The 13734-nt window shown below is 46.4% G+C and overlaps 1 protein-coding gene across 1 annotated transcript in view; it reads right to left on the bottom strand.

Annotated features, from left to right (window-relative positions):
* Window positions 1-13734, bottom strand: part of RASGRF1 (Ras protein specific guanine nucleotide releasing factor 1) — a 167675-nt gene that overhangs the window by 72330 nt on the left and 81611 nt on the right. Inside the window, 3 exon segments of the mRNA XM_077472711.1 lie at window positions 5028-5404; window positions 8918-9166; window positions 13004-13086. Coding sequence (XP_077328837.1) covers window positions 5028-5404; window positions 8918-9166; window positions 13004-13086 — 709 coding nt within the window.

The raw sequence follows: 13734 nt of genomic DNA, 5'->3' as shown, positions 1-13734 counted from the left end.
TGCGTGCCGCTGTCTACGGCGCATGCGCTGTAGACAGCGGTGCCTGTCTTTCGGCAAATATCTCCTAAACCGTGTAGGTTTAGGAGATCTTTCTTGGGCCTACAGGTAAGCCTTAATCTAGGCTTACCTGTAGGTCAAAGTTGGTTGTAAGGGTTTACAACCACTTTAATGAGGGAAATTGAACCACTTAAAGTCTTTTTCTGACACTTGTTGGTTTCAAGTTAAAATCATAATTTTGTGCTATAAAATTACTTAGAACCTCCAATATATATATATACATATATATATCTATATCTATATCTATATCTATATCTATATATATATATATATATACACACACACACACACATACACACACACACACATACATACATACACAGTATATATTTTTAGCAAAGACCCTAGAGAATAAAATGGTGGATGTCGCAATACTGTATGTCACAATGTATTTGCGCAGTGGTCTTTCAAATGCAATTTTTGGGGAAAAAAATACACTTTAATGAATAAAAAAAAACGAAAGAGTAAAGTTAGCCTGATTTTGTTGCATAATGTGAAAGATGATGTTACTCCACGGGAATCGTGATCTTTATTCTAAGCAAAAAAAAAATGTTGATTCTCATTTTTCCCAGAATCATGCATGCCATTAATTGACATTTATTTTGTAGCATCCATTCATTGCACTCTCAACTAAAGAACTCCCTGAAGAGGACTCAGTGAGTTGAAACGCTTAGGGGACCCCTTTGGGGTTCATTTAAGGAATGGAATCACTTGCACACTTTCTTCTGTTTGTATGCAACATTTACTTTGTATGCATGTTCTTTTATCTTTACATCAATTTTAAACTGTTATGTATAAATAAACTTTTCTATATTTGATACCACTTTGTGTCTACATTGGGGCCTTTAAAGTCCCCTCCTATTTTCTTTCTCTTTGTATTTTCATTAGGATGTGTCACCTCTTAACACTGGGACATTTTAGGCATTACTGATATATAATTCATTAGTTAAGTTGTAATGCATTAAATAAGCATTTCTCTAGAATTGCCAAACTCATGATATACTCCTGGAGTAAAAATGTAATAACATGTTATTTTTCTGGCATGAAGGTTTGAACATACCACAGACGCAGATTTAGGCCCCTTTCACACTTGTGCGACCTGTCCTGCGACTTGGGACTGCAAAGTCCCATGACAAGTCGTACCCCCATGACTTCCAATGAGGTACCATTCATATTTGTGCGACTTCAAGTCGCAGCGAATTCAAAGTAGTCCCTGCACTACTATGGTCCGACTTTAATGCGACTTGAGGCCCATAAACCCCCAAGATTACACAGGCATTGCCTGAAGTCACGTTGAAGTCGCGTCAAAGTCAAGGTTGCACAAGTGTGAAAGGGGCCTTAAGCGCCTTTCACACTTGTGCGACTTTTCCTGCGATGTTGGACATTAGAGACGCATGACAAGTCGTACCCAGGGCCGTCTTTAAGGCAGGGCAAAAGGGGCAGCTGCCCTGGGCCCTGTCATTGTTGTGGGGCCCAAAGCAGCTGCCTCATACTTGCCAACTATCCTGGTTTAAATTTTCTTGTCCCTTGAAGATTTAGCTCTGTTGTTGTGTACAGATAACTCACCTGCAGACCCCGTGTTTACATGTAAATAACTGGCATTCATATGTAAATAGCAGCGGCATTACTAAGCAAATAGCTGTGGCCATCTGCATTGATATGTAAATAAAGGTGGCATTCATATGTATATCATGCTCCCCTGCAGTGAGAAGATGATGTGCTGTAACCTCTAGCAATCAGTGAGCAGTATTACTGTACAGTAATCTCTAGCAACTAATTAACAAGCATAAATCATTTGCTGTGTGCTGTAACCTCTAGCAACCAGTCAGTAAGCAGTAATGATATGCTGTAACCTCTGGCAACCAATCACAATTGCTGCCTGACCTGATACAGTAAACTGATTTTAAGTCCAGCTTCTATTTATTGTATGTCTCAGAGAAGGTGGAGAGTGAAATTGCATGGGAGGGGGCCCCCAAAAATTTTTTTGCCCGGGGTCCAATCAATATTAAAGACGGCCCTGGTCGTACCCCATGATTCCCAATGGGTACCATTCATATCTGTGCGACTTCAAATCGCACCGATTTCAAAGTAGTCCCTGTACTACTTTGGTCCGACTTTGATGCGAGCCGAGGTCCACAGACCTCGAGTTTACACAGGCATTCCATAAAAATCACATCAAAATTGCAGCCGCAAAATTTGCTGGAAAATCGCAGTGTGAAAGGGGCCTTAGGCGTGAGAGGTAGAACGTTTTTATAACAAGTTTCATAAATGAAAATATTGCTTTTTGACAAAAAGAAGTGCAAATTTAATATAGAAATCCCCCCCCAAAAAAACGGCAATCTCTGTTGGCTGCAATGCCATTGCACATATCACCCGAATATATCACCAAAATTAAATATAAGGAAAAAATAAATAAATAAGAAAAGCCTTTTTCTTCATTTTTTTTTCTTTCAGCAGCTTAGTAGACTATTACTATTATTATAGGCTGGGGATGGAATTATGTTGCCAATTTAGAAAAGGCCAACAGATGGAGGCAAAGAGGAAGGGACCACCGCTTTAAGATGAAAAGCCTTCAGGGTGTAGCAGCCCCCCTCAGCCCCCCTAATACTTACCTGAGCCCCTGAATAGACACACAGAGCAGTGGCTCGGCTCTCGGGTGCCCCCATAGCAAGCTGCTTGCTGGGGGGGGGGGGGGGACGTGGCAGGAGGGAGGGGCCGTTACAGAGCAGGTAAGTAGAACATGTTTGTTATTTTTAAACCCCCAAAAAACCAAGGCTTTAATATCGCTAGAAAGAAAAGGTAAAAAGAACCTTGAAATAATCATCTAGTAAGCCAGACCACTAATAACATACGGTTTGGGAGTATTCCAACGAACAAAACCCACAATAATAAGTGGAGTAACCACCCCATCCCAGATCCCAACCCCCCCCCCCCACCGGAATTCACATTTGAGTGGCCTGCAGACTACATTCAGCATGCAGAATCCCATTCTTTCTAATTGTTCCTGTTCACACCTGTGAAGCTCGGTTGCCCTACCCTAAAAAGGTACATGAGCTTTTGTATTTTTTGGCCACATAGACTTTCATGAGAGTGCCTGTAAACGTGCCATACGTGTGTTGTCATCATTTTCTTGTGACTTAAAGTGTTACTAAACACAGGAGCCTGCAGTCACTATATCTGGTCTCCCCAGGACTCTGCAGTCACTATATCTGGTCTCCCCAGGACTCTGCATTCACTATATCTGGTCTCCCCATTACTCTGCATTCACTATATCTGGTCTCCCCAGGACTCTGCATTCACTATATCTGGTCTCCCCAGGACTCTGCATTCACTATATCTTGTCTCCCCAGGACTCTGCATTCACTATATCTGCTCTCCCCAGGACTCTGCAGTCACTATATCTGCTCTCCCCAGGACTCTGCATTCACTATATCTGGTCTCCCCAGGACTCTGCATTCACTATATCTGGTCTCCCCAGGACTCTGCATTCACTATATCTTGTCTCCCCAGGACTCTGCAGTCACTATATCTGGTCTCCCCAGCAGCCTGCATTCACTATATCTGGTCTCCCCAGGAGCCTGCATTCACTATATCTGGTCTCCCCAGGACTCTGCAGTCACTATATCTGGTCTCCTCAGGAGCCTGCATTCACTATATCTGGTCTCCTCAGGACCCTGCATTCACTATATCTGGTCTCCTCAGGACCCTGCATTCACTATATCTGGTCTCCTCAGGACCCTGCATTCACTATATCTGGTCTCCTCAGGACCCTGCATTCACTATATCTGGTCTCCCCAGGACCCTGCATTCACTATATCTGGTCTCTCCAGGACCCTCCATTCACTATATCTGGTCTCCCCAGGAGTCTGCATTCACTATATCTGGTCTCCCCAGGAGCCTGCATTCACTATATCTAGTCTCCCCAGGAGCCTGCATTCACTATATCTAGTCTCCCCAGGAGCCTGCATTCACTATATCTGGTCTCCCCAGGACTCTGCAGTCACTATATCTGGTCAACTCAGGAGCCTACATTCACAATATCGGCTCTCCCACAGTACTCAGAACATAGAAATTCAACTATTTTAGCAAATATAAACTGCTAAATGCCTTTTCCCATCAGCAGTATATAGCAGTCTTATGACTTCTATCAGTGTCTAGTTAAAGCTTGTTGAAGGAGTTTGCATTCTTCTCGGACTGTCCTATGAGGCTGTAGGTCCCCTGACCCTCTGTCTGGACCGAGCTGATTGGCCCTGTACTGATTACATGCACCCTCCCAAACAAAAAAAAAAAAACCTCTCTAGCATAACACACCAAACTGAGCATGTGCAGAGTGACTCCAAGGCCATGTCCTATCAGAAGATAGATTGGAGACAGTGGAAGAAGGGGAGGATCAGAGAAGACAGGATCAAACAGCCTTTTCACACAATGCAGAAGATTAACCCTTTAGGTTCCACAGTGAGTATAACAAGCATGCCTTACTGCATATACACACTGAGTTTACTGTTGTGGGTTTAGTAACACTTTAACATCTTGCGTATATATATATATATATATATATATATATATATATATATATTTAAATAAAAAATAGAGTTGATTTACTAAAGGAAAATAAATAACCTGTTCACTTTGCCAGGGAGTTTTTATTGTACAAGGAAAGTATTCTTTGGTTTAGTGAATGAGCTGAAGCTCTGCTGACTTCCATTATCCAATCATGGGCAAGCAAAAATGCTGTTGCCTTGCGCACGACTGTATATTCTTTGCAAATTAAATTTTCATCACATTCAATAAAAAAAAAAACTTCACTTGCAAACTGAACAGGCCATGTGCCTTTAGGAAAACCACCCCAACATATCTCAAATCAGTAACGAACACTAATTTCAGTAAATCTTTTACCGCCATCTTGTAACATTCTATTGGTCAGAAGGGTGAAGTTACATTATCAGTTGAGTTGAAGGTTTCTCTCTCACCTTTGCTTTGCCTCTGTGTTACCGGCTCCTCGTCCTTCTCTGCAGGTGGCTCCTCACCCTCTCCTACTTTGCTCGGGAAACTTCCCGACACATAAAGTTTATTGATGTCCAAACTGGTTTTGCTGTATGGAGGAGGAGCGGGGCAGGCACTTGAGTATCCATTTGGAGAACATCCTAGAGCGGCGAGGTCCAGCGCTTTTCCACCGGTAATGATGGGAATATTGAGTGAAAGTTTGCGTCTACGGCTGGGCGATGAGGACTTTGTGATGGACAAGGGGGGTGGAGAGGAGAACTTGCGTGTAGCTCTGGGAGATTTAGGGGGCTCGCCGTACAGAAGTTTATTATTTTGATTACTTGCAAATAGGAGCTCCAAGGACCTGAGAAAAAGACAAACAATAAGATCCGAGGCGTCATCCTAGTCTCCAGTGATGGCGAACCTTGGCACCCCAGATGTTTTGGAACTACATTTCCCATGATGCTCCACTACACTGCAGAGTGCATGAGCATCATGGGAAATGTAGTTCCAAAACATCTGGAGTGCCAAGGTTCGCCATCACTGTTAGTCTCGGTACTTGCATGCAAAACATAGAACCTCGGGGTCAAGGGTGAGTGGAAGGTCTCTAGAAAGAGTCTTACAGAAACATGGACTGGTAGCAATCTTGACTACAGCTAGAACATAGAGAACATGGCGCCTGGTCTACAAACCACTTTATCTTCTACTACCACCTTGCTAAAGTAGGTGGCCTACATCAACCAATGGGCCCCAGGCTTCCTGTAGCTTTACTTCTCTAGAGGATTCTGTCTTTTTGAGGAGATGGTGGGGCCTGCAGACGTTTCTACTGCAGCAGAGAAAAGGGGGAGGCAGATGATAAGCAGCTGTAGCCAAGAGATGAGAAAGCAAAAGAGGTAAGGTGGTGTCTGAGGGCAGAAGCCTCCCTGAGAAGGGGCGGGGGGGTTATTATTGCAGAAACTGACACCAATGCTGGGGGGTTATTACTGAGGCCACTGACACCAGTGCTGGAAGTGCTGGAAGTGCTCCCACTGACACTAATGTTGAGGGTTATTATTGCCGCCACTAAGGATGAGCCGAACACCCCCCCCCGGTTCGGTTCGCACCAGGACCTGCGAACAGACCTAAACTTCGTGTGAACTTTAGAACCCTATTAAAGTCTATGGGACTCGAACGTTCACAATCTAAAGTGCTCATTTTAAAGGCTAATATGCAAGTTACTGTCCTAAAAAGTGTTTGGGGACCCGGGTCCTGCCCCAGGGGACATGGATCATAGCAAAAAAAGAAGTTTTAAAAACGGTATTTTTTTCAGGAGCAGTGATTTTAATAATGATTAAAGTGAAACAATAGAAGTGTAATATTCCTTTAAATTTCGTACCTGGGGGGTGTCTATAGTATGCCTGTGAAGGGGCGCATGTTTCCCGTGCTTAGAACTGTCCCTGCACAAAGTGTCATTTCGCAAGGAAAAAAAGTCTTTTAAAATCACTTTGAATTGTCGGCTCCCGTAATACAGAGAACACTCAATGAGTGTTCTCTGTATTACGGAGCCAACAATTCATTCATTCATTGATTAAAAAAAAAAAAAAAAAAAAGCATGGGGTTCCCCTAAATTCAATTACCAGGCCCGTCAGGTCTGGTATGGATATTAAGGGGAACCCCACGTCAAATTAAAAAAAAAAAATTGACGTGGGGTATTACACTTTTATTGTTTCATTTTAATCATTATTAAAATCACTGCTCCTGAAAAAACGGCCGTTTTTAAAACTTGTTTTTTAGCATTGATCCATGTCCCCTGGGGCAGGACCCGGGTCCCCAAACACCTTTTAGGACAGTAACTTGCATATTAGCCTTTAAAATTAGCACTTTAGATTTCTCCCATAGACTTGTACAGGGTGTTCCGGCTTTTGGAATTTGCCACAAACAGCCCAAATTGTTCACTGTTCGCTGAACAGGCAATATTCGACTCGAACTCGAAGCTCATCCCTAGCTGCCACTGACACCAATGCTGGGGGTTATAATTACAGTCACTGACACCAGTGCTGGGGGTTATTATTGCTGGTACTGACACCAATGCTGTTTTTTTTTTCCACTGACACCAGTTCAGTTCAATGGATATACTATTGGAATTCTTGTTTAGACAACAATCTGAGTGCAAAAAAAAAGCTATGGTGTCAGATTGTCTTTGTAAACACCAGAATTGTATGAATGTCCATAGAGTAGGGGTCTCCGAACTTCAGTACGAGGGCCACATTTTATAAATAATAGCAGGCCGAAAAAATCTCCATCGGGGTCTATAGAGTCCTGCTTTGAATCGGAGCCCTTCTAAAATCAGGGTCTCCATTAGAGTCCCCCCTTACATCAGGGTACCCATCAGAGTCCCCCCTTACATCAGGGTACCCATCAGAGTCCCCCCCTTACATCAGGCTCCCCATCAGAGTTCCTCCTTCCATCAGAGTCCCCCCTTCCATCAGGCTCCACATCAGAGTCCCCCCTTCCATCAGGCTCCACATCAGAGTCCCCCCTTCCATCAGGCTCCACATCAGAGTCCTCCCCCTTCCATCAGGCTCCACATCAGAGTCCTCCCCCTTCCATCAGGCTCCACATCAGAGTCCTGCTTTAAATCAGTCTCCTTCCATCAGAACCCCCATTAGAGTCCTCCCCTTACATCAGGGTCTTCATCAGAGTCCCTCCTTCCTGCATGGTCCCCAGTAGAGTCCCCCTTCCATCAAGGTTCCCATCAGAGTCCTGCTTTAAATCAGAGCCCCCTTTTATAAGGAACCCCCATTAGAGTCCTCCCCTTACATCAGAGTCCCTCCTTCCAGCATGGTCCCCAGTAGAGTTCCCCTTCCATCAGGATCCTCAGAGTCCTGCTTTAAATCAGAGCCCCCTTTCATTAAGGTCCCCACCAAAGTCCAGCTTTAAATTAGAGCCCCCTTTGATTAGGAATCCCCATTAGAGTCCTCCCCTTACATCAGGGTCCCCCATCAGAGTCCCCCTCCTTCCATTAGGGTCCACACCAGAGTCCTGCTTTAAATCAGAGTCTCCCTTACATCAGGGTCCCCGTTAGAGTCATCCCCCTACATGACGGTCCCCATCACAGCCGTCCTTTCCATCAGGCTTCCCATCAGTGTCCTGCTTTAAATCAGAGTCTCCTTCCATCAGGACCCCCATTAGAGTCCTCCCCTTACATCAGGGTTCTCATCAGAGTCCCTCCTTTCAGCGTGGTCCCCAGTAGAGTCCCCCTTCCATCAGGATCCTCATTAGAGTCCTGCTTTAAATCAGAGCCCCCCTTTCATTAGGGTCCCCACCAGAGTCCTGCTTTAAATTAAAGCCTCCCTTACATCAGGGTCCTAAATAAAGTCCTCCCCCTCCACCAGGGTCCCCACCAGAGTCCTGCTTTAAATTAAAGCCTCCCTTACATCAGGGTCCTAAATAAAGTCCTCCCCCTCTACCAGGGTCCCCACCAGAGTCCTGCTTTAAATCAGAGCCTCCTTTACATCAGGGTCCCCATCAGAGTGCCCCCTTTCATTCGGGTCCCTATCATCTTCCATCAGGATCCCCCATCAGAAGAATCACTGCTTCCATCAATGCCCCCATCAGAGCCCCCTGTTAGATCAGAGGGAGAAACCATAGACAGCCTCTGTTGAGCTTAATCCTCAATCAGTACACACTGAGGATATGACACTGACCTCAGCTGCATGCCGGATAAAACCATGTATTGGGCCGGATGTGCCATGTGCCATAGTTTGGAGACCCCTGAAATAGACATTAAATGGCCACCAACCATTCACACTGATATCAGTGGGATCACTATGTGTTGGTAGGTAGTTAACTGGGCTGGATATTTCTGCACGACTGCACCCTTTATTACGCTCCCCACCTGGCAGGAATGGCACTGACTGGCTTCCTGTAGATGGCGATAAGCTTGTCTAGCACAATATCAGCACAGGTGAAGACCCGGTAGGAGTGAAGGAACGTGTTGAGGAAGTCGATACTCAAAAAGCGCAGATCAGTGAGACGTTCCAGTAAGCGTTCAACACTTGCGTAGCGTATCTGAAGGACCTTGCAGGAGTTCATTGTCTTACTGAACCGAATGTCTATGTCATCACAGTATAAACTGCTGTCCGACCTGTGAGAAAAATACAGATTTTCAGGTTGTACGCTTACAGAAGGCATTGCAAATGCAGCTTTAATGTACTGAAAGTGCTAAAAACGAACCTTTCCTACGAGTGTAAAATAATAATGCTATAGACAAAAGTCTTTGTTTCTCTGCAAATCAATTACTGTGATGCAAGTTGTCCCTTAGGCCCACCACCTACTGGCACTAAGCTCCACCGCCACTATTTGACAATCGGGGGTCAGGACCTCAGTGACAGCATAGAAGTGGCACTGGACTCATAATTGATGGGGAAGGAGATGGTGGTACTTATCTCCAGGAGGCAGAAAGACATAGTACTGTCTTGGATTCATAGCCTGGGTCTAGGGTCCAGAGTCCTACCCAGCCACAGGGGAATGGACATAAAGAGAAGTTTTGTGTCACTTCACACACTTTGTATGACCTCAATGGAAAGGAAGTCCATCTAATGCCGCGTACACACGTAGCCGACTATCCGGGGGACTTAGTCCGCCGGACTTTCCGATCTGGCTACTTGCCCACACACGGCACTTTGTCAGTGGACTAATACGGCGTACTAAGTCCGCTGTACTATCCGCCGTACTTTTGAAATGAACGGACTCGCCCACACACGCGGAGGAAAGTCCGCTCATTTTAAGCGCGTCTCCAGGTAGACGGGGCCCGCGAAGGAGGCGTCGCTGGCCCCGTCACCTGGTATGGACTTAAAGGGGAACCCCAACGTCGAAAAAAATCGGCGTGGGGATCCCCCCCAGGTCCACATCAGACCCTTGTCCGAGCACGCTACCCGGCCGGCCAGGAAAGGGGGGGACGAGCGAGAGCCCCCCCTCCCTCCTGAGCCGTACCAGGCCGCGTGCCCTCAACATGGGGGGGGGGTGCCTTTGGGAAGGGGGGGCCCCACCCCAAAGCACCTTGTCCCCATGTTGATGAGGACAAGGGCCTCTTCCCGACAACCCTGGCCGTTGGCTGTCGGGGTCTCCGGGCGGGTGGCTTATCGGAATCCGGGAGCCCCCTTTAATAAGGGGGCCCCCGGATACCGGCCCCACACCCTATGTGAATGAGTATGGGGTACAATGTACCCCTACCCATTCACCTGTGGAAAAAATGTACAAAAAAACACAACACACAAGGGTTAAAATAGTTTATTGCACAGCTCCAGGGGTCTTCTGTCTTCGGGGGGTCTTCTTCACCGCTGCCCTCTTCTTCCGACTTCGGGGGTCCTGTCCCCCTCTTCGGTTCTTCTTGCCGGGCCACCGCGCCTTCTTTTAGCTCTTTTACAGGTGGTGGCCCGGTCTTCTGTCGCTGTCTTCTGTTCTTCTCTTCAGATGTTGCCTCGTCGCTCTCTCCGCTCACAATGACGGGACACGCGGCGCACGGCGACTTATATAGGGACATCACCGGATGATGTCCCCGCCCAGTATGAAGTCCTCTGGCACTGTGACATCATACTGGGCGGGGACATCATCCTGTGATGTCCCTATATAAGTCGCCGCGCGCTGTGTCCCGGTCATTGTGAGCAGAGAGAGCGACGAGGCAACATCTGAAGAGAAGAACAGAAGACGGCGACAGCAGCGACAGAAGACCGGGCCACCGCTTGTAAAAGAGCTAGAAGAAGGTGCGGTGGCCCGGCAAGAAGAACCGAAGAGGGGGACAGGACCCCCGAAGTCGGAAGAAGAGGGCGGCGGCGAAGAAGAAAGCCGGGCTCCTCCGCTAGCAAAAGAGCTAGCAGAAGATAGCGGAGGAGTCCGGCGAGAAGACCCCCGAAGACGGAAGACCCCCGGAGCTGTGCAATAAACTATTTTAACCCTTGTGTGTTGTGTTTTTTTGTACATTTTTTCCACAGGTGAATGGGTAGGGGTACATTGTACCCCATACTCATTCACATAGGGTGGGGGGCCGGTATCTGGGGGCCCCCTTATTGAAGGGGGCTCCCGGATTCCTATAAGCCCCCCGCCCGCAGACCCCGACAACCAACGGCCAGGGTTGTCGGGAAGAGGCCCTTGTCCTCATCAACATGGGAACAAGGTGCTTTGGGGTACCCCATGTTGAGGGCATGCAGCCTGGTACGGCTCAGGAGGGGGGGGCGCTCGCTCGTCCCTCCCTTTCCTGGCCGGCCGGGAAGCGTGCTCCGACAAGGGTCCGATGTGGACCTGGGGGGGACCTCCACGCCAATTTTTTCGGCGCTGGGGTTCCCCTTTAAGTCCATACCAGGTGACGGGGCCAGCGGCGCCTCCTTCGCTGGCCCCGTCTACCTGGAGACGCGCTCAAAATGAGCGGACTTTTCTCCGCGCGGGAAAAGTCCGCTCATTTCAAAAGTACGGCGGACTGGCATACCAACGGCAGGATTGTCCGCCGAAATGCAAGTCCGGCGGGAAGATTGGAGTGCAAAACTACTTTCTAAGTCCGCCGTACTTTTGGGTAAAAAAAGTCCGCTGGAGGCTACACACGGGGGGGATTGTCCGGCGGACTTGAGTTCACAGGACTTTTCCACCGGATTGTTTGATCGTGTGTACGCGGCATTACAAACATTAAAACTTGCAGCATTTCATTTTTTTCCAAAAACAAGTAACAAGATAAGAGTATGTATTTGACTAGAGTGCAAGCAAGCCTTCCATCTTTCTTGGTCTTATGATGCTCAAAGGTCCAGGAGAACCTGACCGCCATGTAGGCAGATTTAATCCACGATATGACAACATACTCATCAACCACTATATTACACAACAGAGAACCATTTAAACCCAAAGAGAACACATTAGGAAAACCTGGTTCTATTGGTTAGATTTTATGGTCTCCCAAGAATACAAATCAATACTAGCTTCCGCATAGTTGCCACAATATGTATTCTACTACGGTGGAATCAAGCCTCTCCACCTTTCTTGGCCTTATGAAGTGCAACGGTACAGAAGAACTTGACCTCCTCACTTAAACCCAAAGAGAAAACAAATAGGAAAATATGGTTCTGCTGGTTAGATTTCATGGTCTCCCAAGAATACAAATCAATACCAGCTTCCTCATAGTTGCCAGAGTATGTATTCTACTACGGTGGAAGCAAGCCTCTCCACCTTCCTTGGCCTTATGAAGCGCAAAGGTCCAGAAGAACCTGAGCTACTCACTTAAACCCAAAGAGAAAACAAATCGTAAAATATGGTTCTGCTGGTTAGATTTCATGGACTCCCAAGAATACAAATCAATACTAGCTTCCTCATAGTTGCCACAGTATGTATTCTACTACGGTGGAAGCAAGCCTCTCCACCTTCCTTGGCCTTATGAAGCGCAAAGGTCCAGAAGAACCTGAGCTACTCACTTAAACCCAAAAAGAAAACAAATAGGAAAATATGGTTCTGCTGGTTAGATTTCATGGACTCCCAAGAATACAAATCAATACTAGCTTCCTCATAGTCTTCATACCCTTGGAAAACACAGTTCTACTCATTAGACTTCACATACTACCAAGAATACAAATCATTCCTCATGGTCACCAGAGTATGTACTTTACTACAGTGAAAGCAAGCCTCTCCACCTTTCTTGGCCTTATGACGCTTGAAAGTCCAGGAGAACCTGACCTCCATGCAACATGGAAAACCTGACCTACTCAAAGGGAAAAACCTAGGAAAACATGGTTCTACTAATTAGACCTTGCGGGTAACATTGTATTTATCATCTGATTATCATCAACTATCACAGGTGGCCAATGTGTCAGCGCGGTGGGAAAAACAGTTAATGGCGCGGCATAGAAAAGTGCCAGTGGGGCTTGGAGTGAGTATTGCAAATCCAAACAAGGATAAAAAAATATTAGTTAACCGCTTTAATTAATTAATTTTCTTTTATACTCACTTGATCATCTGGGGTACAGTGACTTTGGAGTTTTCTTCGAAGGCGTTCATCATCAGCCCATTACAGCGGATATTGTCCACACACTGTAGAGAAGAGTCCGAGTCAGTTGTCTGAGCACAGGATAGCCCCACACAGATACATCAAATGGACAAATGAAATGAGGACCAGGAGAAAGCAGTTAAAGAATGACAATAAACATATATACGTACAGTAATACCTTGGATTACGAGCATAATCCGTTCCAGAAGAATGCTTGAAATCCAAAGCACTAGTATAGCAAAGCGAGTTTCCCCATAGGAATCAATGGAAACTCAGATAATTCGTTCCACAGTGACTGCTGGTGTATGCAGTACTGTATGTGGCCAGAGGTGCGGGGGGCGCTGGTGTATGCAGTACTGCATGTTGCCAGAGGTGTGGGGGCACCGGAGACACTCGGAGACACTCAAATCCCCAATTACGCAATTCTGAGAAATACCTTTTCTTGCATTATGAAACATTTTGCACACTCACCTGTGCCATTGTCAGGAACCAAGGATGAGAACGTGCACACGCCGTGGCGCACACGTGGATCCTGATGCCTAATTAAACATGCCTGCCTAATATCATTGCTGGGTGGTCTTCAGCTTTACTCTTTTAAAATTGTGTTCCTGAAAGCCAGCTTGATCATGTTACTGACCCGGCTCCGTCCGACTGTTCTCATGGCCTTAATCATGGCCTGAACGGCCGCCACG

The sequence above is a fragment of the Lithobates pipiens genome, unplaced genomic scaffold, assembly GCF_037356315.1.
Source record: "Lithobates pipiens isolate NorthernLeopardFrog02 unplaced genomic scaffold, aLitPip1_a1.2 Scaffold_8, whole genome shotgun sequence".
Taxonomy (NCBI): domain Eukaryota; kingdom Metazoa; phylum Chordata; class Amphibia; order Anura; family Ranidae; genus Lithobates; species Lithobates pipiens.
This window is presented reverse-complemented; position numbering and strand designations above follow the sequence as displayed.